The 27,550-nt window shown below is 40.6% G+C and overlaps 3 protein-coding genes across 4 annotated transcripts; 2 read left to right on the top strand and 1 right to left on the bottom strand.

Annotated features, from left to right (window-relative positions):
• The first annotated feature begins 1,535 nt into the window (after positions 1 to 1,535).
• Positions 1,536 to 9,146, top strand: lgi3 (leucine-rich repeat LGI family, member 3). The gene is made up of 9 exons (XM_034871347.1): positions 1,536 to 2,280; positions 3,031 to 3,102; positions 3,669 to 3,740; positions 5,768 to 5,839; positions 5,977 to 6,048; positions 6,258 to 6,427; positions 6,516 to 6,680; positions 7,193 to 7,283; positions 7,438 to 9,146. The coding sequence occupies exons 1-9, from the start codon at positions 2,078 to 2,080 to the stop codon at positions 8,165 to 8,167; spliced, it is 1,647 nt and encodes a 548-aa protein (XP_034727238.1). The 5' UTR covers positions 1,536 to 2,077; the 3' UTR covers positions 8,168 to 9,146.
• A 477-nt stretch (positions 9,147 to 9,623) lies between these two features.
• On the top strand, positions 9,624 to 14,232 carry chmp7 (charged multivesicular body protein 7). The gene is made up of 10 exons (XM_034871351.1): positions 9,624 to 10,263; positions 10,368 to 10,539; positions 10,932 to 11,117; positions 11,698 to 11,831; positions 12,107 to 12,155; positions 13,082 to 13,201; positions 13,288 to 13,386; positions 13,490 to 13,547; positions 13,636 to 13,869; positions 13,968 to 14,232. The coding sequence occupies exons 1-10, from the start codon at positions 10,001 to 10,003 to the stop codon at positions 14,021 to 14,023; spliced, it is 1,371 nt and encodes a 456-aa protein (XP_034727242.1). The 5' UTR covers positions 9,624 to 10,000; the 3' UTR covers positions 14,024 to 14,232.
• A 3,425-nt stretch (positions 14,233 to 17,657) lies between these two features.
• On the bottom strand, positions 17,658 to 26,165 carry ccdc92 (coiled-coil domain containing 92). 2 transcript variants are annotated; one of them, XM_034871374.1, is made up of 5 exons: positions 26,081 to 26,165; positions 25,733 to 25,916; positions 22,594 to 22,769; positions 21,087 to 21,128; positions 17,658 to 19,627 (listed from the first exon to the last, which is right to left on the bottom strand). In XM_034871374.1, the coding sequence occupies exons 3-5, from the start codon at positions 22,727 to 22,729 to the stop codon at positions 18,819 to 18,821; spliced, it is 987 nt and encodes a 328-aa protein (XP_034727265.1). In that variant the 5' UTR covers positions 22,730 to 22,769; positions 25,733 to 25,916; positions 26,081 to 26,165; the 3' UTR covers positions 17,658 to 18,818. The 2 variants fall into 2 exon arrangements, with proteins under 2 accessions (XP_034727265.1, XP_034727266.1); XM_034871375.1 differs by lacking the exon at positions 25,733 to 25,916 and having other exon boundaries at positions 22,594 to 22,765; positions 26,081 to 26,146.
• Between the last annotated feature and the right edge of the window lie 1,385 nt (positions 26,166 to 27,550).

Raw genomic sequence — 27,550 nt, 5'->3', positions numbered from 1 at the left:
TAACAGTTATCCCCTGCTTTAAAATTTGAACAGAAAACTGCTGCTATAGATCAGATGTTTAAAACAACATTCCATTTCCCTGCTGCCTGTCTGGATTGGGAACAACGTGCTGAGACCTGGGCAGACAGTGTGTCGCAGGGTCTCTTTGCTTGTGACAACAGAGTCCTTGTAAGGGAAGCTGGTAATGCCTGGCACAGAAGCTGCAGCCATGCCAGTGGCACATTCAGCCACCCTGCACAGTCGCCTGCACTGGATTGACTTTATTTTGTGATCAGCAGTGCCCTCTGGTGGCATGAGCCAGAGTCACAGGGCAGAAATGGTTTTAACTGACATGTCTTGAGTCTTTTACTTATCTGCTGTGTATGCATGAAATAATTCAAGGAAAGAAAACAGAAATTAATTCTCACACATGTTTTTTGTCTTTTTCTAATGGCAGTTAAACAAAAAAGGACATTTTTCAATCTAAAATCAAATTAAAGGCAGTGGCTTAGTTTACAAATTGAAGAAAGGATGTGCAGACTTTCCTAATAAATAATGGATAAAAGTAAGCCCTCTCTTACTTATACCTTATGACCCACTACAAGTGTGGGTCTCTGTAGATACAGAGACCCACACTGAGCCTGCAAACTGGGCTGGTTTGCTCTGATTGGTCAGTATTTCCGGTTCTTCTGCATCAGTGCTCTTGGTGTCTCTGCACCGCCATTGCAGCTGGGGAGTGACTATAATGGCATTCTATCAGCCCTTTCAACCAATAGTAGAGTTGTGACATCACAAATGTACAGAAGTCCTGATGGCTCGTTTGAAAGCCCAGTTTTTTCGAATACGGGCTGTGTGCTTTTCTCTGTGGATTGAGCATTAGGATACTTTCACAGAATTTATATAGAACCTCAACCTGCTTTGTAATCAAAAATCTTACTTTTTACAGTACAGGACCATTCAGATTTACATATCATAAGGAGTCAGCCTGTGAGAACATTATTTGTCTTCTGTGGTTTTGAGACAGCTTTTTAAAGCCTGAGAAAATAACCTTTTCTTGGATTGGATTTTGGATTGAAAAACATGATTGTACCAGACAGGGAGGGTCAAGACGCTATTTAGAATGCATTATGGGAATTGTAGGACCCAGTGGAGCTTGACCCATACCTCAAACCAAGTCAGGATATCCCAGATTCTGCTGCTTTTATTTAGACCATTCCTTTTTAATCTATCTTTTGCATGTCCCCAAACCTAATGGAAGTGCAATGTGTAATCACTGTAGCACCCCTTTAAGGGTGTTATTTATCTTCTCTGTCATCTAAAAAGTAGTCTTTAAATTACAAATGCTAATGAAATCCCAGATCTAGCTATTTTTCTGGTATACATTCAAATTGGCTTTATCAATAGTGTTTCTTTATTAGTACCTTCATGATATGAAAAAGTCTCAGCACTGGTTGCTGTTTAAAGCTGCCAGAATACAAACACCCACACACACAGCCCCTGACACATTGATGCATGCACACACATTTTCTCCTGCATCCTTGATGCCAATTTGTCTGCTGTCATGACTGCAGCAGCTCACCATAACTTCACACCTGAAAGGAGCTTCACAGAACATGGCAGGTACACCTTCCATCATCCCTGACCCAACGTCCTCACCCCTTCTCTTCTTCTCTGCTGCTGTTGTTCTAAGGTTTTCTGCATGTGCAGTAGTAAATAATTCTTTGTCAGCTACGTGGCTGTCTACAGGTCCTAGTGCGGGGAAATCAGCCTTGCTCGTCATTCCTGCAGTGTGCACGCTGGCAATGGCTCCTGAGAGAGAGAGGCCGAGAGAAAGATTGCACAGATGCAAGGAAGCTGCAGAGCACCCACGCCCACCGAGGATACACAGGACTGCCCTTACTCACCCCCTCCCTCCCTCCCTCCATTCCTCTCTCTCCCACCCATCCCCTCTTTCTAATGCTCAACTCTGCGCTCAGCATAATCAGAACTGCTGGGGTTGTGGGCAGGCTGTACATTGCCTCGCAACAAGCCACTTGTCACTGAGGAGAAACTTCAAGAAGCTCATCCACACAGCTTTTCATTTCCCTCCTGCTGAAGGATGCTGGAGCTCGGACAGAGATGGACGAGGCTGATCTGCTTATCGCTTCTGTGTCTGTGTCTCTTCCTACCGAGGGAATCAGAAGCCAGGAGAGCCCCCAAGATACCCCGCTGTCCTGCGACCTGCTCCTGCACCAAAGACAGTGCCTTCTGTGTGGATACCAAGGCTATCCCCAAGAGCTTCCCCCCTGGAATTATATCTCTGTGAGTCCAACTTTTGTGTGTGTGTGTGTGCTTTTTACAAAAGCATCTTTTTATAACCTGTATGAAGTGCAATATGCAGCCTGGTACAGATGGCTACATCACTGATGTCACCCTACATTATGATACATAATGATTATTACATAATGATGTGTGAATCCCTACTTGTCTATTAATTACCTGAAAGTGAACATAGCTTTTGCATTAACAGAGACATGTATACCAGACAGCATAAAAATAACAATTTCCCTGTATTGTACCATACGCTGAACTTAGTTTGGGGGCACGGCAGTAAAATCCTGTCGAGCTCCTGGGAGAAATACCAACAATAGATTTCCTATCTCACTGCAGGAGACCTGCTTCTCCTCTGAGAGATCTAATCTTGAAGAGACTTCAGACATATTCGCTCAATAAATGGAGCACATGTAATGAAACGGAAAGCTTAACACTTGATGGGGGAAGGTTGTGTTTTGAAGAAAAGAAGGTTACATGGTGCCCCCCCTTTCATGAAATATCGCCTGTGGATTAAATGTTAAGTCAAGGGAATTCCAGAGCAAGGGCTGGTGGAGGTGACCTCATTTTACGATAGAGAAGAAGTGTAGAAAGAACTTGTGCGTCCTAGTTCTGAAAAGATTTAGCACTACTTGATATTTCAACTGCATCTGAGAGAAGAAACTTAAAAAGAACAGTCAACGTTGTGAACAAGACCTTTTCCACACATCTGATGATAACTGATGTTTTTTGTCTGAACAGGACGATGGTGAATGCAGCCTTTACCACGATCCCAGAGGGAGCTTTCTCCCACCTTCACCTACTGCAGTTCCTGTGAGTGTGACTTTTTAAACACCGTAAACTCTTAATTCAGTATCTCTCTCACCAGTGACTAGAAATACAGTCACAACACTTACATGTATGTTTTTACACAACATGACGTCGGAGCACATGCAGACAGCTATTGTTTTGCAGTGAAAATGAAAGTGACTTCAGCTACTAGAAAGGAATGGTTATTGAAAGCAGTGGTGACATAGCAGTAAAGTGGCTCTGTATCAGTGTCATTGCCAATCACTGACTCCCTTCAGTTCTGCTCTGCCAGACAAAGGGCCACTTATCTACTCAGATGCAATCATGAGTGTAGTGGTTGTGTCCGTGTGTGTGCGTGTGTGTGTGTTTTTGTGCAGGTCTGCGTGTGTTGGTATAAATTCCAAATTCCTCTATGTGTTTACATAAGATTAGCTTTATAAACTGTGAATGTTTTATGTGATAGAGACAGCATTCACTTAAAAAGCAACTCTAAATTAGCCCAGAGATCAATGAAAATAGTCCTCTAGCTTCAGCTGAACCTGTACAACATGATCCATTATGACTTAATAATTATTGCCTCCTTTTTGCAGGCTCTTAAACTCCAACACCTTCACCATGATTGCTGATGATGCCTTTGCTGGTCTGTCTCACCTGCAATACCTGTAAGTGTCTCACTTAAAGTTGTGCACGTCAAAGATGAGTTTGGCCAGTCTTTTAACTCACTGCGTTGTGGTGCACCTGTTTTTTGAAAATATTAATCAAGTGAGTTTATACTACTGTACATGTACTGACAAAAACCTTTTGCTCAGGAACAGTTTTAAACTGAGACTATGTAATATTTGAAAAAAGAAATAGCACGTACTAACTATTAAAAATGGGAAGTTTCATTTATGAGCTGTAGGTAGGCCTGTAACAATTATTACATAATTGTCTAATAGTAATTTCTTTTTTTCACAAAATCAGGGGTATGTATGCCTGTTGATGGGAGTTGTCAGTTTAATGTTCATTTAAGAAAAAATACAATGTTTTATGACAATAGTGAGGCTTGGTTTCCTTATAGGCTGTGTAACTGGGTCACATAAAAGAGGTATAACCAAAAGATGTAACCTGGGATTCATTTAAAACTTTAATATGTTTAAAAAAAACTGAAAGAGACAATGATATTGTTAATCACAATTATGTCTTTGACAATTAATTGTACAGTAACATTTGGAATTGTTACAGCTATTGCTGTAGACGTTACTTGGTCTGGTAGGACCAGTATTTAAATAAATACTGTGTATTGTAATGAGTCAGCTTGCTGATTTTGACTCTATATGCTTTACTTTTACTAGTTTGACATTATGCTTTGCATTTACCACTATGCTGTGATCATTTGGCAAAAGTTGCTGAAACTTGCTGTAATGCAACGTTTTATGCACTCCTTTCTTTTCCGTCATGCATTGTTTACTTTTGTGAATGATTAATTACAGTAGGTGGGTTTATTTGTCTGCAAAGTGAATAGAAATAACCTTGAGGCTGCACTTTAAGATTTCAGGATTGGACTCAGTACTCACTGCAGTATGGCAAAGAATGCCAAAAGTAAAACTGACAATAAATCCTGCTACGACAGCGAGCACATAGCCTCTGTAGTGGGATAAAGCTGAATATGCCATTCTGTGAATTGATAGGCTTTAGAAAGTAGTTAGCTGATGGCTTGGAGCATGCAGCTCTCCGTCGTGGCCATGCCTCAGGCCGCTTGCTGTGTGGCTTTGGCGGCAGGCCAGCCATCAAGCCGCTCTGCATCACTTCCAATACTGCTGCTACCTGCTGTGAATGCTAATAAAGTCACACTTTTATGTCCAGCCACCTCCAAAGAGTCTGCACATGCTGTTTGTCCTCGACTATCAATAGACAAAACGTTGACCGGACGGGATCAAATTATCCTGACCCTTGTAATACTCACTGCGCTCAGTGTCTTATTTATATCACATGCTTCAATGACATGAAATTAGCTTTTACCAGTAGTCACACAGTTTTTTACTTTTTCTTTGCAGTCAATTCACTGATTGTACATCCATTCAATTGTTGTCAACCCAGACTTGTTTGTCAAAACAGATAAGCCATAACCTTTTGATTATGAATCCACTAGATGCAGACTGTGCTATTACTGACATAATTGCTGCTTACAGTCACACTTCTATTGTGCTCTGCACTGACAACACAACCTCCTCCTCAAACAAGCATGATATCCTATATCGCTGTGGGTGAATTCCAGAGGCTGTCATCGCTGTGTGACATGTACACTGTAAATAATGGCTGTGAAATATACAGTTATTTACTTTAGATTTCACAGTAACACTACTGTATAGGATTTTTACAGTAAAATGCTGTAAAGTTTACATGACAACCTTATCGACATGACAAAATCACAGTAGTCTACGTATTACAGTTAAAAAATCACAATATAGCCACTATAGTACTGTAAATAGTAAACTACTGTATGTACTGTAATTTTTTATCCTATTTTGTGTTTAATTGTTTTGTATTTTACAATGAATACATACAATATTGTAAAAGGAAGTACTGTACCTTTACTGTAAAAAGAATTCACAGTAACTTGCTGGCCAATTTTTGCCAGTAAATTACTGTAAATTTTATGTTAAATTTGTTACTGAGTATGTATGTGAGTGGTTTGTTCTCTCTTCAGGTTCATTGAGAACAATGACATCCAGGCTCTCTCAAAGTATACCCTCAGAGGACTCAAATCCCTGACTCATCTGTAAGTATTTTGTTGAGCTAATAAGATTGAGAAACCCTGTCTTTTAAAAACCAGGACATTTGAAAAATGTATTGAGAAATTATATATTACACAAGCAAGACATAATGATAACTTGTCTTGTGGTTTTTTTTTTTCAGATCGCTCTCAAACAACAACCTGCAGCAGCTGCCAAGAGATCTCTTCAAACATCTAGACATCCTCACAGATTTGTAAGTGTGCCTTCATTACAATAAAAACAGGGTTTGACAACCTGAAAGCTTCTACCTTACAGTCTATTGCTACAAAACACTGGTTTGTTGGTGCTCCCTGAGAGTTTAGTGGACTACCACACTCCTTCCTTCCTTCCTTCCTTCCTTACGAAGATGTATGTTTGAGCACTCAACATTTAAACTGACTCTCTCCCTAATCTCTTACTCAGAGACCTGCGCGGGAACTCCTTCCGCTGTGACTGTAAAATCAAATGGCTGGTGGACTGGATGGAGAAGACCAACACGTCTGTTCCTGCTATCTACTGTGCCAGCCCCTTTGAATTCCAAGGACGCAGAATCCACGATCTTGCACCTCGAGACTTCAACTGCATCAGCGCGGGTTTCACCTTCTCTCTTTCTAACATTTTTGGTGGTGACTTTTTGTTTAATTTTTATAAATCTTGTAATTCTGCTTTGTCTTCCCATAGATTTTGCTGTTTATGAAACCTTCACTTTCCACTCTGTGTCAGTGGAATCCTATGAGTTCAATGAGGATCAGTTTGTGGTCTTTGCTCAGCCTGATTCAGGGTTCTGCACCTTGTATGTATGGGATCATGTGGAGATGGTCTTCAGGATGTTTCATAACATTACCTGTAAGTAGTTGGCTATGAAAGCATAAATATTGAAGCAATTTATGTTAAAAGATCCCCTTTAAAGTAATTATTTTTCAGCGTCACATTCATAATCTTAGGGTCAATAAGAATAGGTGTATAGCTTTGATGTTCAAAAAACACATTATTTCTCTCATTCAGCCCAATGCTACAGCTCTTGGCCCGCCTTCTTAAAAAGCCCAGTCTGCTCTGATTGGTTAGCTGGCCCACTCTGTCGTGATTGGTCACTGGACGGGCTGTGCTTTCTGAGGCAGCACCTAATCAGTAACATCATTAACTGAGGAAATTCAAACAGGATTGTGGGCAGGGTGTTCAAGGCAGTTGAGAAAAAGTGCTGTCTGTGGAAGTGAGAGCTCTTGGAGTGAAATGTTTTTTTTTTTGTACTTTATACATCTATAACATACACAAAAAAACTATATAACACACTTCCAAAAAAGCATAATGGGGGCTCTGAATAAAAAACTTGTTTATGCTTCTGTGTATGTCTGTTGCAGCCCGCTCTGCTGTGTACTGCAAACCAGTGGTGATAAGCAACAGTCTTTACATGGTTGTTGCTCAACTTTTTGGTGGATCTCATATCTACAAGTAAGGCTCGCAATATAATCTTTGCAAACAGATAGTGACTTGTTGAATTTCTTATGTAATTATCGGCAAGAAAGCAAATAAGTATTTTTATTAGCAATATTATTATTTTGTGGAAAGCTTTAGGAATACAATGCCAACCTTTTTGTTATCACAGATGGGAAGAGGACCCACAGCGCTTTGTAAAGATCCAAGACATTGACACCACTCGTGTGAGGAAGCCCAACTTCGTGGACACCTTCCAGCTGGATGAAGAGTGGTACTTTGTAGTAGCAGACAGCTCGAAGGCAGGTTCCACCAGCATTTATCGATGGAACAGCAATGGTTTCTACACCCACCAGTCCCTCCATCCGTGGCACCGGGACACACATGTGGAGTTCGTTGATGTTGGGGGAAAGCCTCACCTCATTCTCTCCAGCGCCTCTCAGCCACCCGTGGTTTACCAGTGGAACCGAGGCCAGAAGCAGTTCGCATTCTTCTCCCAAATCACTGAGCTAGCAGATGTGCAGATGGTTAAGCATTTCTGGGTGAGGAAAGTTCTTTATCTTTGCCTCACGCGCTTCATAGGGGACTCCAAGATCCTCCGCTGGGAAGGGCAGCGTTTCGTCGAGATCCAGACTCTTCCGTCACGGGGCTCCATGGCAGTGTATCCTTTCACAGTGGGCCTCCGTCAGTACCTCATTCTCGGAAGTGATTTCTCCTTCTCCAGAGTATACCTGTGGGATGACCTCACTCAGCGCTTTCAGCCCTTCCAGGAGCTTAACATGAGAGCCCCGCGAGCGTTCAGCTTGGTATCGGTTGACGACAAGGACATCTTGTTGGCCGCCAGCTTCAAAGGCAACACCCTGGCCTACCAGCACCTGGTGGTGGATCTCAGTGCTAAGTAGACATGCTAAAAGAGCGAAAAGGAGGCGTGTGAAGAATTCAACATGTGCCAAATAAGTGAAAGACTGCAAAATGTTTAAGCCATGTAACTAAAGGTCTGCTGTTTCACCTGATGTTTTAAGCAAGGCAACTAATTAACTGATTAATCTATTTTTATGCACCATCCCTTAACATCTGAATGAAATAATGTGATAATGCACATCAGTAACATGCCAACATAAGTGTCATGTCATTGCTGCATACTGCTTCTGTTTGGCTAACCATTTGTTTAGGGCAATTGTTTTTCAAAAGTTCTATATTGTATACTGCACTTTAATAATGTGAAAATTATGTGCATGTGCATCAAATTAATTATTCACTGAATGAGACTGGATATTGTAACTGAGTGTAAAACTATGAAGGTTTAGGGTTACACAGTATAGTCTATTTGGGTAGCATTTTGCATGACATGGTAAGAAATTATGTAAAATTATGTAAAACAAGCAATACTCACAATTTAAATAGCCTACTTTAAAATCCTCAATTATTTTTATCTTTATATGAGATACCTTTTGAATTTGTTTTGGATTTAATATTCATTGTGCAATAATGTACATGAGATCAGAGAGGCATGAGCAAACCAAGTGAGGGAACCCAGAATTAAATGAAAATGTGAACCTATTGCTCTGCAGGATTAAAATTTTAAATATGATCCTTAAACGTTGTTATGGTTCCCAAATATCCCAACGGTGGGATGTTTTGGGGACGAGGGTAATGAGCACAAAATTGGGGGCACTCTTGGCAATCTTTGTGATCATAATTAGTAACCAACTTGAGAGGTGTTGTGCAAATATTGGGGAGCAATAACAAGATCACAGAATGTATATTTATGTAATAAAAGTTCTAATGCTTTCCTATGTTTTTGTTTATGTATAGTCACAAACTGTATTTAATTTTTGCTGTGTCCATTTGCACATAGAAGGGTGACTGGGAAGTGGGTATGATTAACATGATATTATCATGTTCTCATGATAATCCTCATGTTAGGGGCTATGATTAGCCCCTAACATGTCCTGTTTCCTGTGCTATGTAGTTCGAATTACTTTTTAAAAACCACAATAATAAGAATTGGTACCACTAACCCTAACCCTAACCCTAATGAAGTATATGTGAGGCCCTTTGACAAAGTGCTAATAGCAAAAATAATAACTTAACGCATTTAAACATTTCCACAAGCTATTTGTTTGTAGTCACTGACATCAACAGTAAGATTGGGCGTAAAAAAAATAAAAAAATCTTTAAACCAAGCATGTATCCTTGGAAGAAAATATAAAATATGTTGCAGGGATATTTATAAAGTGCCCAAACTGCATGTTCGTGACAGACGATTGTAAGGCGCTTGCTTTATTGTTTAGGGTGTCTGCGTGGGTGGAGTTAGAGCATTTGCTATTTGAGCACATGTCACCGCTTCTCCGCACGGTCCTAAATTCTAAAACTCGCGCGACCATGTGTTGTTGTTGTTGATATACGAAACGTTAGCTCGTGTTAGCCAAATGTTAATGCATCATGGTGAAGGGAGGGATTCGCTTTGATAGCTGGCAGCGACTTGCGAACCACTGCTAAGAACCTTTCCTTGGCAGACGATATTTTGTCTTAAATGACATTAACGCTACAGTGATATTTTTCTCCGGAAAGAGTGGTGCTAACCTAACGCCAACTCATATAGCTAGCTTACGTTAACCGTGTCTATGTAGCTAGCGTTACGCTAGCTAACGTTAGCCTGGGCTGTCTGTTTAGCACAACAAGCAAGTCGGTAAACAGGTTAGGGCAAAGTTTAGACTTCGATTTGATTGTAAATGTCTAACGCCACAGAAATGACCTTACCGCCCGAATGGGACGACGATGAGCGGATGAATTTTATGTTCTCGGACTTCAATGAGAATCGAGACGTCAACACGACGGACTGGGACAGTAAGATGGACTTCTGGACGGCCCTTATTCTAAAAGGCTGCAGGGACCGTGGCACCGTGTGTGTCAGTCTGCAGGAACTGAACAAGACCTTAAGGAGGAAAGAAAAATCCCCGCTGGGCTTGGCGACTGTCATCCAGTCCATGGCCAGGTAACGTCTAACTCTGTGTCCACTCTGTCAATAACATCTAACGAAATGTCTCCGAGTAAATCAGCTTAGTAACGTTACATCGCTCTTATCATAACTTGTGTCAGGTGTGGGAAGATCCAGAGGGAGTCAGAGTTTGCTGCCAATGTGGACTGTGGCTGGCTGTCCTGGGGTGTTGGCCTGCTGCTGGTAAAGCCTCTGAAATGGACCTTCTCCACTCTTCTGGGAAGCAGCCAGGTGCCTTTGGAGGAGTCTTTTGTTGTCATTGAACTAGTGAAGGTTTGTTTTGCTCAGTGTTAACTGGTGTGATTTTAGAAGCACTGTAATACAATATTATCATGATACATAATACACCATAATTTTGGCATTTTAAATATAGTTATTGGAGAGATATGCTTTGCATTACATTTATCAGAAATGTCCATACATTATTCATCCTTTAGTTTTTCCAACAAATGTACAGTACACAAACAAATTATCAAAATAAAATATAGTATGCATTGGAATAAAATAGAATCGTGCAAACTAGTGTGTGGACTACTGTTCTGCCATGAGTACTTGGATCACATTTTCACTTGCAACCATGGTTTCTCTTTCCCTTATCCCTGGTATTTTGGTCAGACAATAAAGGTTATTGCGAGATGTAAAGCTAGTAATGCATTGTTTTCCAGGAGAAAGCAGCAGAGTTACTCAAGGTGTACCGGAGCAGTGAATTTGCGAGCCGCTCCATCCTGTCATTTCAAGAGTTGTGCACCCTCTCCTCTGATGTCTGTGCTGATGAGAGCACCCTGTGCATGGCTCTGCTGCAGCTGCAGAGGGACAAGCAAGTGACGGTTTCATTGCACGACGGCGACAAGGTGAACAACCTGCTCATTCAAACTTTCTACCAAGCTGATGGGTGGTGAGCACACACAGGCTGCATCACCCAGGCAGCTTCTACACACTGGTGGTGCTAGAGAGTTGTCTCCCCCCAAAGCGCTTTGAGTGTCTATGAAAACGCGTTATATAAATCTAATGTATTATTATTATTATTATTATTATTATTATTATTATTATTATTATCAAAAGAGGAACTTTTTGCAAGGTTATCTTTCAGTAAGCATGTCCAAATCAGCATTTTTGGCCCCCAATCCCCATTCAATTTTTAAAATATTAAATATCTGCCAATACCGAGTCCCTGTCCGATAATTTAACTTAAAGCATTTTGTTAAAACCCTCGAAAAATCTAGTTCTACTCATTATGTTGTAGAACTTACTGACTTAAATGATCAAAGTAAGGTGATCGGACTGACTGCACATCCCCGATCAGTTAAAGCCTGTATCGGCTCCGATCCGATCGGGATGTCCGTATCTTTCAGCATGTTTAGAGATAGTTTGTCCTATGAATGCTTGCGTAATGTTTTATGTTTCAACTGTCTTCATTCGTCTTCTTTACAGATTGTCAAGTTTTGTCAGAATGGGCAAGCTCAAGTTTCCCTCGTCAGCGATGTGGATATGGGGATTTACCAGCTGCAGCGGAGTGAGAAGCTGCTGGAGGAGCGGGTGGAGAAACTTGGCCTTGAGGCTGACAAGTACAGTATATCAACTCATAATATGAACTTAGATTAGACATAGAATTAGTAATGATTGATGACAAAGAAGATATTACTCTTATTTTATTCAATTACTAGCACGTATGTGATTTTCAACCTGCTCTCGCTGTGATATAACTGTGCAACTTGATGCTTCAGCCCTCTTTTTTACAGGTATTGGACAGATAGTCAGAAGGACTGCATTGCATTTTATTGTTTGTGAAAGTCAGAGTTTCTTGTGATCATTACTAAAGCTTTATGTTTTCTAATTGCAGGTGCAAGGAGGAAGCAAGGGTTCTGCTCCGGGAAGGGAAGAAATCACAGGTACTTGTGCAATCGGCCTGCACAATTTCAGAAAAAAATATGAATCATGATTTTTTGCTTGGAATTGATATCACGATTCTCTGCCACGATTATTTTGACCATGACAAAACTAAATAAATTGGTAGCACCTTTAGCACATTGTGCATCACCACAAGCCTGTAAACATAGTGGCCTCAATGAAGAGAAGGGAGAGCAATGCAGCGCTTGGGTGCGCTTTAAAACCTATTTTAAACAGTCTGTTTAAAACACACAGAAGAAAGTAGCGTTTGTGATGCAGTTGGCTCGTAAAAATAAATGAGAATCAGTCTTTTTTTTTTTTTTTATTACTAAAAATCAAACTCATTTAAAGGTCCCATGGCATGAAAATGTCACTTTGAGTTTTTTTTAACATTAATATGAGTTCCCCCAGCCTGCTTATGGTCCCCCAGTGGCTAGATATGGCGATGGGGGTAAACCGAGCCCTGGGTATCCCGCTCTGCCTTTGAGAAAATAAAAGCTCAGATGGGCCCATCTGGAATCTTTATGACCTCATAAGGAGCAAGGTTACCTCCTCTTTCTCTGCTTTGCCCACCCAGAGAATTTGGCCCACCAATGAGAGAGAGACATCATGGCTTTCAAACAAGCAAAGTGGCAGTTGGTCAAGGCCACACCCCAGCCTCCACCTTGCCCCCCCCCCCTCTCTTTTCCTCAAAAGCTACGGAATCAGAAATGGCACTTACTAAGGAAAGCTCATTGTGGGACTGGCGGAACCAAGGCCAAATTTTCATGGGACCTTTAAACATTAAATCGTGAACATGGTGAATCGAGATCGCAATTTTATAACGAATAATTGTACACGCCTGTTGTACATTTAACTGAAAAAAACACATGACAACTAAATGTTATAGAACTGGGTTCATCGGTAATATTCACTGTCTAACCCACAGGCGCTGAGGTGTTTAAGAGCCCGCAAAAGAGTAGAAAAGAGAGCCGACAGTTTGTTTGCCAAACTGGAGTCCATCAGAGGAATCCTGGATAGAATTGCCCAGTCTCAGACTGATAAGACGGTGAGAGACAGAATGAACATCAACACTCTTTGTCTAGTTAGCAGAGTTTGTCAGTATTGTTAGTGTGTATCTGAACGTGTTTGTAGGTTATTCAAGCCTATCAGGCCGGGGTGTCAGCCTTGAGACTCTCTCTTAAGGATGTGACTGTGGAACACGCCGAGAGCCTCGTGGATCAAATCCAGGAGGTACAGCAGCTGTTTCTGTAAAGACAAGTCATTGTGTGTTTTATTCCTTCAGGTGAATTTTACATTTAAACATCCTAATGTATCTTTTATATGATTTAACCAGTTATGTGATACTCAAGATGAGGTGAACCAAACTATATCCAGTGGCGTGAACAGCGCAGGTAAGACATATATTAGTGCCACATCTTTAATATATTGTATATGTGAATATTAAGGAGGTTTAAGTTTGTCCTGCTTTTTTTTTTGTAGATGCAGACATAGATGAGTTGGAGGAGGAACTGAAATCTTTGTTGGACGAGTCAAAGCCAGATTCTGTGTCTGGGTTACCTGAAGTTCCAACCAAAGGTCTGGGACCCTCTGGGGAGCCGGGCCTCCCTGGTACTGACCTGCTCAGTTCTCTGCCTGCGGTACCTTACACACACCTGGATATTACCGCTGAGCAGCTGGAGGAAGAATTAAATCAGCTAACACTTACAGATTCAGGTGGGCACTTTCCGATTTCTCTTATTTTTTCTCTCTCTCTCTCTCTATTGGACTATAATATATATGTTTTGAAGTAACACAGTCATCACTCTGTCCAGGCTTTCAAAAGGAGAGGAGGACATCGCCTGCCAAGAAATTAGAGTCTGCACAGTGATGGCACAAGCTAAACGTGGCAAGTTTGAAGCTCTGTATCAACATATCAAAATGTATCGCTTAAACATTTTCTGTGAGCCGGAGTTCATCTAAGTTAAATAAAGTACTAAGGAACTACAGTACATTAGCAATTGCTAAATCCTCATATTGTAAGAGTTAGAAAATCAATATCAGGATGACAACAAGGCACTTTCCTTCAATAATAAAAATAAAAATGCCTTTATTTTGAAGGCGTGTCAAAGAGGATTTAAAAAATATATTTTTTCTTTTGTAAATGAATGTGCTTTTCAACTTGAAAGCTTTTAGATCTACTCTGCCATCGGGATCTGAAGGATCTCTAGAGAAAAATAAACATTTTAGTATTTTAAGATATGCTCTTTGGTATGCCGCCACTAGGAATGGTTTTAATTTCGTGGTATGTTTTGACGAGCGTGTAAACAAGTATATTTGTCGTTTGTAGTGTGTGTTTGTTGATGTCCCTCCATTGACAGTCATGTAAAGTGTAAAGTGGCCTTTTGAACTGTAAATGTGAAACTGAAAGTAAAGTGAACATTATGCCAAATGATTTGATCAACACATGCATGTAGTCTCACTGCAACTTCCTGTGAGGACTGAGATGCCTACCTGTATGTTTTCTCAAAATAAAATTTATTTTAATCACTTGCCTGTAGTGGGTATTAATATGTCAGTGTCAGACCTGAAAGGAAGGCTATTTTAATATTTATTTATTCCAGAGGCGACGCCACACCGCAGGGAGACTTGTGGGTTTGTGTCCTTTTCAACCTGCCGAGGAGATTCATATAGATGTACCAGAGACTGTGGGCACCCGTTAGCTGGAGATACCTCTACCGGAGGTAGAACAAAGCACAATAAAGTTTTTCATATTCTCCTAGGTCTCCCACATTCAAAGTATTTCACAGGAAAGCGATAAAACTGACAGATATTGCAATGTGGTCTCAATAGATCAGCCTTCTCCAGAGAAGTGCCTTTGGAAGGTGATTATGATGCCACACTGCTGTCTGATACATTGGTTTCATGCACTACAGTCACTTACAATAATCCATTTCATATATGGGAGACCTAATAATTATATATGAAAAATGTTGTGCTTTGATCTGCCAAACACTAAAGCACTTTTGGGGTCTTCTCTCTAGTTTATAGGCAACTTTGCTTAATAACTCTAATAGGAAACCTGGACTAAGTAAAAACTTACAGAAGAGAAACAGAAAACTTGCATATTAAATATTGAAGGCTTATACACCAACACACACACACACACACACACACACACACACACACCTTTTAATAACTAGTTACTATCTATGGTTGATAAAAATGGTAACATTTGGTATGGTAACAACAAGCATTGATTTTTAATGCTTATGACTTTTAACTGTTTGTACTTGTGTTTTATCTGTTTTAATGATTTTGTGTAAAGCACTTTGAATTGCCCTGTTGCTGAAATGGGCTATACAAATAAAGCTGCCTTGCCTAACATGATTAAATCCAAAAAATCATTTGAAACATTTTTAATATACCTAAAAAAAAGAAACATTTCTTTATTCAAAGCAGTTTTTGTTAAGCACGTACCATGATTTGACCACCAGGGGTCACTGTTATTCATATTGATATTTAGACTCAACCAGAGCCATGTAGAGAGTCTTTCTCTATCACTCTGGACTCCACCAGATAATGAACTGCTTGATAAATAGAGCTAAAGTAGCTTTACTGCTTGTTTTAAGCACAGCCTCTTTATACGTTTCAAATATAATTTACAGCAAGTAGCCTTTCAAATCTTGTAACACATGTAATAAAGCCAACGGGGAAAAAATAGTTGTGCGCAATATTGACTTAAGACTGTTGATTTGACCAAAATATCTAAAAGATTTTATTGGAAGTAATATAAATTAAAAGGAAACATACTTGTAGCAGTAGCGGAAGAAAGAGTGATCCAGATATCTATGCCAGATTTAGGTTAAAAAGATATGAAGGATATTGGAGAGGCAGAGACCATTAAAATGCAATCTGCTCCATTACTGAATTCTGTAAAAGAAATGTGCTTTGAATTAATGAAGGTAAGTAGTTCTGATGTATTGATGCCTCCCACAAATCCACAACAGGACTGATGTTGTGTTAACATCTTTGTTTCAAGTCATGCTAAGTATGTGTTTCAATTGTCCTTTTTCTTAAAAATTGTTTAGTGCTTCTTTGGCAAATATAATAACATGTTTAAGACTAGTTGTTAATAGATCTGAAGAGTCTTATCAGTTCAAACCAGAACCACATGAGAGACTTATTGTGTGACAGGCCTTGATTCTTTAGTGTTTTTTGGAGACCAAGAATTTCCAAAGAAATTTGTATCAATAGGAATTTCAGCAGCTTCTAGTTTTTTTCAGTTCAGGAAAAGAAATCCACAGATTAAATTATTTATGACGTTGAAGTACCCAGATGCAGATGTCCTATTTTCCATAACTGTAACTTCACTCAGGACACCTAGTGGCCATCCAGCTGAAGGACATGCACATCTATAGAAACAGATGCAATGCTTTTCCTACAGATGTGGATTGGTGATATTGGCGTCCCTTTTCAGTAACAGCAGAATCATCACCATGATGTTATTAATATGATACGGAATGTCAGGGAATTAGACCGTAGATCTTCAACAGGGGGTCTGGGATTCCTAGTGGGTCCTTAGAGTTATTGCAGGGCCCCACCAAATTATTAGTATTTTTTTTGCAAAAACTAAAAGGTCTTAACATGAATGCAACATATTATTAAATATAAATTAACCTATTTGTGAAAGATGATGATAGGCATACTGGCCAATAGTTAGTGTAGTCACCAATGTAGCCACCCACAGATACAGGTCATCCTAAAAATCAAATGTATGTTTAACATTAAAACATGATTGATAAAACAGTCACTTATTTTAATAGCTTAGTATTGAATGTACTAAAAAGATATGTATAAAGGCTTTAGGTTGCCCACATGTTATTGTAGGCCGAGATTAATATGCAACTTTAAGGTTTTCCCTACCTTTAAAAAGTTTGGGTGCAGCACCCGAGTCCTTTTGGGCACCACCTAAGCTGAATGTAACTAGAAGACTTTTCTCTGATCTAATGATTGTAGTTGGTCCCCAGGGCACATCTTTAGCTACTTTGAGTGTTATTTATTATCTGCTCTACCTTTTCTTTTTTAGACAGATATGGTAATAATAATGGTCCAAAGTGACGTGAACATGCTTTTTTTTTTTTTATTGAAAAACGTAACATTTTCTTGAGGGAGGCCCCTTAAACCCCACATCAAATACGTGCACCCAAGTCCACAAACCTAGGGGAACCACTGAACTCTCCTCGATCAGGAGGAATCAGCTCTAAAGTGCACTTTAACAAGACACTTTACTTCCTACTCATACAGCGGACCTGCTCAGGGATTTGACTTGTACATAAAATATTACTTTTCTCACATCTCGGTATCAGTAATTACACTAATAGTTACAGGGCATGAGGGGGCATTGGGTTCGAGAAGTCTGTTCTGTAGGCTCATAATGGCTCAACACCTTACAAAGATACCTAATATAGTCTTTCCTTTAAATTTGTCATCTGTACCCATCTGTACACATAGAAACCAAGTGACCAAACCAAAAATGCTTTGCTTTATTGAATTGAATCATACGTCGACTTCAAGGACACGTGATATTAATTTGAAAAGCAGGTTATTAATTGTGTATAATTACCGTCATGTTGGTGGTGCAGTGATTACTGACAATATTTAAGGTTCTTTTGGGTTCCCTATTAAACAATAAATTAAAAAAAGAATTAATTATAAATGCACAGCCTTTAAAAAGTACAGGTAGTAATGTCACAAAATCCTATTACAGCAGTGTTTTCAAAAATGCCCTGGTATCACAAATAACTTCAACGGGTATTATTTAAGCCAAAACTTAATTCTTTCAATGGCCTTTATTGTACCTCTCTGAAACACACACATTCTCTCTCGCTCTCTCTTTCTCTCACACACACACACACGAACACACACACACACACACATCCGGTTCACCATGCTTTCACGCTGCATTTACACATGTGCACCGTTGCTGTTTTTGCAAGCCAACGAAAGAAAGTTGAAATTACAGCTCTTTCACCTTTCGCCAGCACATCTCAATTGCACATTATGCAGCTTGTACTTACAGTAACGTTATTATACTGATATTACAAGAAGATGAAAGACAGTCAGGAAATATAACTTTAATAATTTCACTTCTACCCTAAGCAGCTGCAGACATCTTGTTATATAGTTTGTTGATATGTCCAGACGTTGTTGAGAACACGGAGCAGCGATATGTAAAGATAACTATGAGCCATGACTACACTACACAGCTTGTGTATGGTTGATCCGGTAGAGCAGGCACTGATGCAGATATTTGGCTGAGGATTTGTTGTATGCACCACATAAGACTGAATGAAGATGTGTATAGTCTCGCATTGCCAGACCTATTGTCACAGCGTTGTGGAGTAATGTGTATAATACAAGATCGCATTGGGTTGTAAATAAGAAACATTTGGCATGCTTTATAGTAGTCCTTTTCTAATGTAGATCAAGAAAAACACAAGTCTTTATGGTATACCATGAATAAAATTATAATGACGTACTTTTTTCATATTGCAGTGTTGCATAACAAGCAAGCTACACAGTGGGTCAGGCTCCTTCCAGCTCTTGCAGTATGTGTATACAGTAGGGTGTGCGTGAGTGTGTGTGTGTGTGCGTGTGTTTATGTGCATTTTAGCACTGCAGTGTTAAACTGTCCTGTCGACTCCTGAGCGCTTCCGCACAACCTTTTCGTCCTTGACCTGGTCCACTGCCAGTGTCTCCAGCTCTGCTAGCGGTGGGGCCAGGGGAGGGGTGCCATGTGGGATGCGATGCGCCACGCCCACATGAGCCCTGTACTGACGGTCCCGAGCGGGGCTGTGACGAGGGCTGGCCGTAGCACCCAGGGGAGCCACAGCGGAGCGCTCTGAAGCAATAGGAGGAATGACGCCAGGCCGTTCTCGCATTACCTGCGGTTCGGGAGAGTCTCTCCCAGCCTGAAGGAAGGGTGTGGGGTCAGGCATGGCGTCTACTGTCTCCCGCAGAACCATCCGCCTACCATCCGGGCCAAGCCGATACACCTCTGTTAACTCTGGGTGAAGAGGCTGGGAGAGACTCTTCTTCATGCGACGCCGTGGGGTTTCAGGCTGCTTGTCCTTGGCCGGCGGAGGCGTGGGCTTGTATGAGGTGACCGGACTAACGTTGGGGCTGGCCTCAGATGAACTGCCGGCTAACAGCTTCTTCTTTGTGGCGTGAAGCTGTGAGGTGAGGTAAGCAATAGTGCTCGCTCGCTGCTCCAGCTCGCCGGACAAAACAGCCAGCTTGTGGCTCTTCATCTTGAGTTCCTCCAGGTATTTCTTCTCTCTCTCCTTAATGGTGTTCTCCAGGACAGAGATCATGGCATTCTTCTGCTCAAGGTCCCTGAGCAGCTCTGTGTTCTCCTCCTCCTTCTTCTTCAGGTGGGCCTCCAGCTCCTCACACCTCCTTTGCAGCTCTCTGCAGCGGGCCTCACTGCTGTCTGCACGCGCACACACACAAAAACACACACGCACACACACGCACACACACACACACACACGGAAACACACACACACACACACACAAACACACGCACACACACACGCACACGCACACAAAACCGTTACAATAGCAGCTTGGAAATGTATGCACATGCATAGGGCTGGGTAATATATCAATGTTATATTGATATTTTGATATGAGACTAGATATCGTCTTAGATTTTGGATATGGTAATATGACATAAGTGTCGTCTTTTACTGGTTTTAAAGGCTGCATTACAGGAAAGTTATATAATGTAAGCAGACTGTTCTAGTTCTTCTGTTGTTTGTCTTTACCCACTTAGTCATTGTATCCCCATTACCGATGATTATTTATCACAAATCTCTTTGTGTAAGTATATTTTGTAAAAGCACCAATTGTCAACCCTACAATATCAATTTTGAAGTATTTGGTCATAAAATGTCAGGATATTTCCTTTTCTCCATATCGTCCAGCCCTACCGATGCATACATGTAATAGGCCAGACCAATCATAAGTGCATTAAGCAAAGACACTGACTATGGACTATGGCAGCTGACAGAGACAGTATGATCCTATGGAGAGTCATCTGCAGTGGGCAAAAAGCTCCAGTCTCACATTACAGCTCTGGTAGACGGCAAGGACACGGTTCTTCTCTGAGCCGCATCACCCGGGCCCCACCCAGTTCAGTCGGATATTTTTTTCATTTGTTAAGCAGTTGCTTTCTCTTTGTCTATTGAAGGCCAGGGCTGGTACATGTTTTTACCCCAGTTGGAGCAGCTGAGACCTGCTACACTTAGCAGGTTGCAGGCTGTGCATTAGGGCTGTGACAGATAATCTCATTTCCTTCCTTCCAATCTCTGAGATGTGCCACACTAACGTAATAGGGCCTCTGACAGGAGGCCCTAATATTGCTCACATGATCTGGGCAAGCCATTTAAAAAAGCCTGTAGCATACATATAGTGATCCTGGTGAGACGCAGCATGCTTCCTGTTGAGTTGCACACATCAGTGGGGTCATCACTAGCTTGTACATAAATGAAACTGTATGCTACCTGACAGGGGCCTCCCTGACTCTACTCTGCTGTACTTCAGACCAGTATAAAGACAGTGGAGCCAGGGCTGTCAGACAGACAGGGGGGCAGTTGGCAATGAGAAGTGGGAGCTCTCATGAACAGCAGGGAGTCCTACAGTGCAATGCTTCCTGGGTGGGACTTTGTTACTGGGAAACAGGCTGAGAAATGCGGAGTAGTGTGGACGTGAGGCTGAATGTAGCAAAAGATATTTGTTTTTTCACCAAAACGTGGTAGTGTTGATGTAGCCTAAGTCAATCTAATTCAGCACAGTGCAAGAGCAAATTAATAAGTAACACTAAACATTGAAAGTTCGTGGCAAAACTGATGTGTGTGTGTTTGTTATACAGTGCAATGGAGTCTTACCTGAGGGGTCAGAGTTTCTCACAGTGAGCTCATAGGTCAGATCTGTGAAAAAAGCAGAGAGTTACTTGCATGTGTGGCCACATTAAGGTTGCTTAAGGACAGCTATAAAACAGCATGCTGCTCACACAGACTAACTAGCAGCTATGCATGTTTGGGGTATGGCGGAGTTTTCATTTAACAAGAGTGGTGAGAGTTCCACGTGAGCTTTAGTGACAGGTTAGCCAAGGATATGGAAACCAGGGCTAATGCGTACAGTGTCCTGTTTTCCTGGGTGTCCTTCATGATATTATCCCTTTATGGAAGAGCATACATATTACTGGTGATATGCTTAAAACAGGTTTCGCATTGCTACAGTGCAGGGTGTACTCACTAATGCTTGAGTGCATTTCCCATATGTAATCAAATTCTTTCTGAAAGGTTTGAATTGTAGTGGCACCACAGCGTCTTGTTGACTTTTGGTCTCAAATATCCATTTAGGTAATGCATCTGTTCCAGTTATTCATTTAGAGATACTTTATTGTTTATTTTGCTTTATCTGTTTAAGGCTCTACTTTAAGGTTGTCCCGCTGTCTCTGGGATGGAAAAAAATCATCAGGGATGATAGATGGCTGCAGAATGGAAAGTAGACCTAGCCTAAAAGGTACACAACTGCAAGTAAACCACAGGGTTAATCTCTGATAAAGTTGTAAATGTAGAATCCTAGATCCAAGATCCTGCAGATGAAAATTTGTTTGGCTAAATCTGGGACATTTACATGTTGGAATCATGATGATGAATGTGTGTTGTTCCTTTTAAATAAAGAAATCAAAACCACAATATTGATCTCTGACGAAGTTGTCAAAGTAGAATCATGAGAGTACAAAATTCAAGAGTGCACAAGCACTCTCTCACACACGCTGACATGCGCCCACACAGCAAGAAGATGAGCGGTCATCTGAAAGCAGTGCATCTGTGGTCAGAGTTGGAAAATTAGCACCAGCCACATGCAGGTAAAATAGGCAAGTGGCTGGTAGATTTACTTCAATCATAAGCCAAAAATAACAATGGTGATCTATTGAGTGGTAGAAATATTACCATTCACAAGCCATTTTCTGGTGGCTGAAAAAGTTGATTTTGAACCCTGCCTGCGGTTGTCAAGCTTTCTGGTGTCACCAGCAGCCAAACCAGCAAAACGTATCACAGAAGAGGGAAAAACAGAGTTGCTCTCTCGCTCTCTTTCAACCACGCTCTTTCTCTCTCTCTTGATTTATTAATTGGCTTAAAAACTGAATGCATGTAATATGAGGAAATCACTAAATATGTATGTATATTTCCATGGTGTTATATTTAGACCACGTTTTCACTTATAACTATCGAAATAGCCAGCAATTGCTTTGGGACGGTTTAGGACAGTGGTGAAAAATTTAAATTAGAGCCCTGCATCTGTATTCATAAGATATCCTTTAATTTGCTGGTTTTACCCAGTAACATGAAGAGAAGAGAGGTGGCTACTTGTGGCGGCGCTCACCTGTGCATTGCTGTTGTAATCGGCGGATCTCCTCGTGTAGCCCCTTCAGTGTGTTGGCATGGTCCTGCTGGAGGAAGAGCAGGTTTTTCTGCGCACTGTGCAGCTGATTTTCCAGTGTAACATTTGCTGATGCCATGGTTGATTATGTTCAGACACACACCAGCCTTGCAACCTCCAGACAAGGAAGAGAAAGAGAGAGGAGAAGACAATAAACATTAAGTTTATCCATCTAGCAAACAGGCCATTCATTCTCACTCTTTCGCCTATAAACATCTACATTTTGGGATGTGCTCCAACTTTTCTCTGTCTGCCAACTAATCACATAAATCTACTTTAGATGACAAAGTGGATAATACCATCAAACACGTTTGCAACAGATGCCATTTGACAGTGCAACTAACTAAACTAAATGTAGAAATTGTGACCCTGTCCGTTAATAAAAAGAGCAACAAACATTCTGAGTGAACTAAGTGTGGATGCACATTTATTAGAGTAATATGCAGAGCAGGTGTGTGGGCTATTATCATTAATAAGGCTGGGTCAATGCTAAGATGTAGCAGAGAAAGCCTAAGGGACCATAAACACAGTAGGCACACTCCGAGCCAACAACTGCAATGAAGCTGTTGATTGAGAAACTGAGAGTAAGCAGTGTGAGCCTTCAAAACTCAGACATTTGATAGTAAGGATAATCTAATATACATAAATCTAATCTACAGCATATAATGTAATTTGATTAGAACATACAGTGGAAATACTCTTCTTCAGCACAGAAGAAAATAAAGTCCAATTGCTAAACTGGAATTAAAGTAGCAAATTAGAAAGTGTTGTGTGTAAAAAACAGATGGCAGGAATAAAATCTCTTTGTGTTACAAATAATTCACTTTTTGTTTCCATACCACAGTCAATAACAACAAAATCAAGGCTGAACACTTAGACATACATCACAATGACACTGGGTGCGGCATGAAGGCTGCCAGTCTCAAGCAGGCCTCTTCCTTCCCTTCCCTGCCTTGCCCCACCTTCCACCTCCCTCCCTTCACTGGATGCCCTTGTCTCCAGAGCCAAGCCAGAGAGAGAGAGAGAAACAATCACTCAGTCATCCCCCCCCACCCCTCCCCTTTGCCAGACATCTGTACTGCTGAGAGTTGAGAGCACATTGATCCCTGCAACAGCCCTCCTAAGTGCAGAGAAAGCATCTCCCTGCATACATAAGTGTGCTTCAATAAAACATCCTAGAGCTTCTCACTCTTACATCATCAGCTCACTAACATGAATAATATATCCCATGACACCACGCTGGACACACTTCCCAGTTCCAGCCGTCTTCTGTGTGTGATTTTCTTTTCATGGCTTACAGAGGAAAAGGAAAACATGTCATAATAAAACACAAAGTCGTGATCCCAAATTGAGTCTGTGATGTATCACAAAGGCTGAAGAGATAATCTATTATTGATGAGTAATGTGGAGTTATTCCGATAAACCCTGCGCTGTAAGCATTTCTCTCATCCCGGCTCTTTTCCTAGAACAGCTTGGATAGCTTTCCATTTGCCAAGACGTGACCTCACCTCAAAACATGGCTCATGCCATGGCAAGGAGGGGATAGTGGTACGAAAGGAGTATAGAACGTCAGTGAAATACAAAGAGACATTAAAGTGTATCTCTCTTTGTTCAGAAACAATGTTTAAGGCCAAATGCAACTCTATCACTAACTGTTCCAAAACATTAAAAGATTAATGTTAAACCATAGTTACTCTGTCGACTCTCTGTGTATTTATTTTCCTAATACACAAACCAGTAAATTCCCCCTTACAGAGAACATTAATATTCAATGAACTGCAGCAACTTGAAACATTAGCTAGTAGCTACCATCCTTAGCCTAAACAAATAGACACAGCTTAGAAGTCCCTGGTCTCCCTGTCATGAAGCTGTTTCTATGCACAAAGATCGGCATACTTTATATTTGTAGTCCATGTGGACTAATGCTTTTCTTCACCTGTTTTCTCATGTTTTGTTGCTAGTATTTTAGGACAAAATGCATTTAAGATAATAATAATAATAATAATAATAATAATAATAATAATAATAATAATAATAATTCAACCTGCTCCCAGCACACGTCTATCTATCTGATCGTCTCCCACGTCAACAATAATGTAAAAATGGCAACAGCACCTGAAGGTTAACCAGTATTGCCAATAACACTGCTTACAGGACTTATCCTACGCGTAACCCGGGAGAGATCCTTTTGACGGAACTTTCAATTTCAGCACCTGCATTGCGGACAGCACCCCAAACCCACATTTCACAGCAACCCGCTGCTGGTTGTGGCGTGAGCTGCCAGAACGGATCATTACTTCACTAGACGTTATTGTCAATCTTCATACAGTGATATCATTTAGGACATGGATTTCGTTATAATTATCAAACAAAACGGATCAGGCGAGCGGTGCCTGTGAACCACAACATTTGACATTCCTTGTTGTTTTATGACCTGATGTACTGTAAGATGTCATCACTGCATTTCCCATGGTCATCACAAAGGCTGTCCTTGCAGCTAATGTTATGTACTGCAGCTGTCCAGTTTAAGAACCGAAAACAAGCTAGCCCCAGTATGTGCAATAATGAATGGGGCACATGTCACACCAAACTCCCTTTACAACCCGTCACCCAAATAATAGCCTGCAATATACAAAAGGCAATACAGCATTCGTAGACTAAACAATGTTTTTTGACATTGTGGAGGAGTTCTGATAAATTTGGCATACGTTGAATCGCCCACGGGACTTAACTGTAATAACCGGATTTAGCAACATTGGGCACATAACCGCTCCTGATTCAGCGATTGAAGATAAAAAAACAACAGACATAACAACCCCTATATCAGGGTTAAAATACAACGTTAAATGAAACTGTTTGGAAGAATGCCGATTTGAAGCATGCCTGTTAAAATAGGAATATGCAGCTACTGCTTTTGCAGTCCTAAAAAAAATAGACGTTTTAAAATGTCTTTGAATGAAACAATCTATCCATACAGAGATAGTAGCTAGCCTACGTATGAGACTTTAAATATGCTAGCCTAGCTAGCTGAATAGCTAACGAGGCTACAACAGCGCATTATCTCAAGGAGAGCTTACCTTAGTTATAGGTAAAAAACGCTGCCGTCGAATATCTTGCAAAATGTTGTAAATTGTCGCTGAACAGACTAGCATCACCGACTAAGAGCGTTCTGCCTTGCGGGGCAGGTCGGTGATGCTGTCAGGGCTCGCCTTGGTCGGGTGAGAGGGGAGGGTGGCTGCCTGATCAGTTCCTATCATCTCCCTGAGCTACTAGACAAAATAAAGCGATGCATCATGGGAAACCAGGGGACAGTATTTGGCTTTAAGACATCAAATCACGGTTATGTCTAATCATGCCATTCAACATTAGCCATTAGAAGTACAACTTCGTAAAACAGCACAACAGAAGCCGCTATAAAGGTGTTACTAACCTTATTTGAGATGAAATGTTGCAGCACCGATTGTAAGGGACGTGCTACAGTTTTTAGTCACCAGCGTGATTACCATAGCAACAGAATATGTCACCTGTTCCAATATGATGCATTTTCGCCATCTAGTGACAGCACTGGAATATATCATTAGGCCCGCTGCAATAAGTCCGATTTCTGATAATTTATTAACGCTTTGTCTACTACACGGTATTTAAGTGTGAGTTTTAATGGCCATCTTGTGCCAAACTACCAGATGAAGTAACTGTATGAAAATAAATGAAACATGTTGGACAGAATGCAGCTGGTGGTGGACAGCAGAGGGGAGTGTTGCCCTTCAGTGGCAGATCAGGGATAGGCCTACTACAAGTGCATAGCCTACTGTGATCACTTCTTTAGGAAGTCTTACAGGGATTGGTCTGATTGTATCTGTTGCTTTATTTTGATGTTGTTCATGCTGCAAATTAATCTATGAATCTATTCTTTTCTCAAGTGGTCTTGTCATTAGATTTTTGAGGTAATGTTTTGTGAATTGTGGTATTTTAGTCATTGACTTCCCTAATACACACACACACACACACACACACACACACACACACACACACACACACACACACACACACATTCACACATAGATATATATAGCGAATTTGCCAAATTTAGGTGTGGCGTTGGTTCCCCTTATTAGAGAAAGGGATAGCAACATAGATATAGAATCCACTAAATCTAAATGTAACTGTTTTCTGTTGTGTAACTGTTATATCACTTGCATATTGTTCCAATGTTCTTGTTTTTATATGATATGTGTTGGATGCTGAGTGTTACATTAATAATGTATCTATTTCAAACTACATAGATTTTCAAAACTAAGTTTATTATAGCATTTTTAATGGTATGGTATGAGTGTTTATTACAGTATGTATTTCATTTGATTTGTTAGAATTTCTTCATAATAAATTGTAGAATTTACTGCTCCCCGTGCACTTTTCCAGAGGTATAATTAAACTTTATCTTAGTGATATCAGCAATTTTGACTCTGAGTTTCCTAGTCTGAGGTATGAAAACTTGGGAAACAGTAGCCTTTTTATACCGACTCATAATATCTCCTTAAATTATTCCTGGCAAGAGAAATTCCTCAGTGACATGGCTACTGCGTAAAATAATACAAACCAAAAACAAAAGCATTTGTTTTCATTTCCAACCTAAGAAAGAAGCTCAGGTGTAAAAAGAAAATATCTCATGGAACAAATGGAATTATTGTCCACCTCTAGAAATGTTATTTTTTGGAAGGAGCCTTTAATCTCTCCCCGGTTTGTCATGTTTGTAATAGAGATTCAATTATTCTCATTTCTTTATTTTTAGTGTTTCTGGCACGCTTTCCAGCTTCCTACAGAAGCAACTGGTTGAGGAGAAGGTAAGTTATCCTTGCTCCAGGAAAAGGGAGGTGAAAAATAATTCCCCAACAGAGACCCT

The sequence above is a fragment of the Etheostoma cragini genome, chromosome 5, assembly GCF_013103735.1.
Source record: "Etheostoma cragini isolate CJK2018 chromosome 5, CSU_Ecrag_1.0, whole genome shotgun sequence".
NCBI classification, from domain to species: domain Eukaryota; kingdom Metazoa; phylum Chordata; class Actinopteri; order Perciformes; family Percidae; genus Etheostoma; species Etheostoma cragini.
Note: the sequence above shows the minus strand (reverse complement) of the source record. Positions and strands in the feature narration are given on the sequence as shown.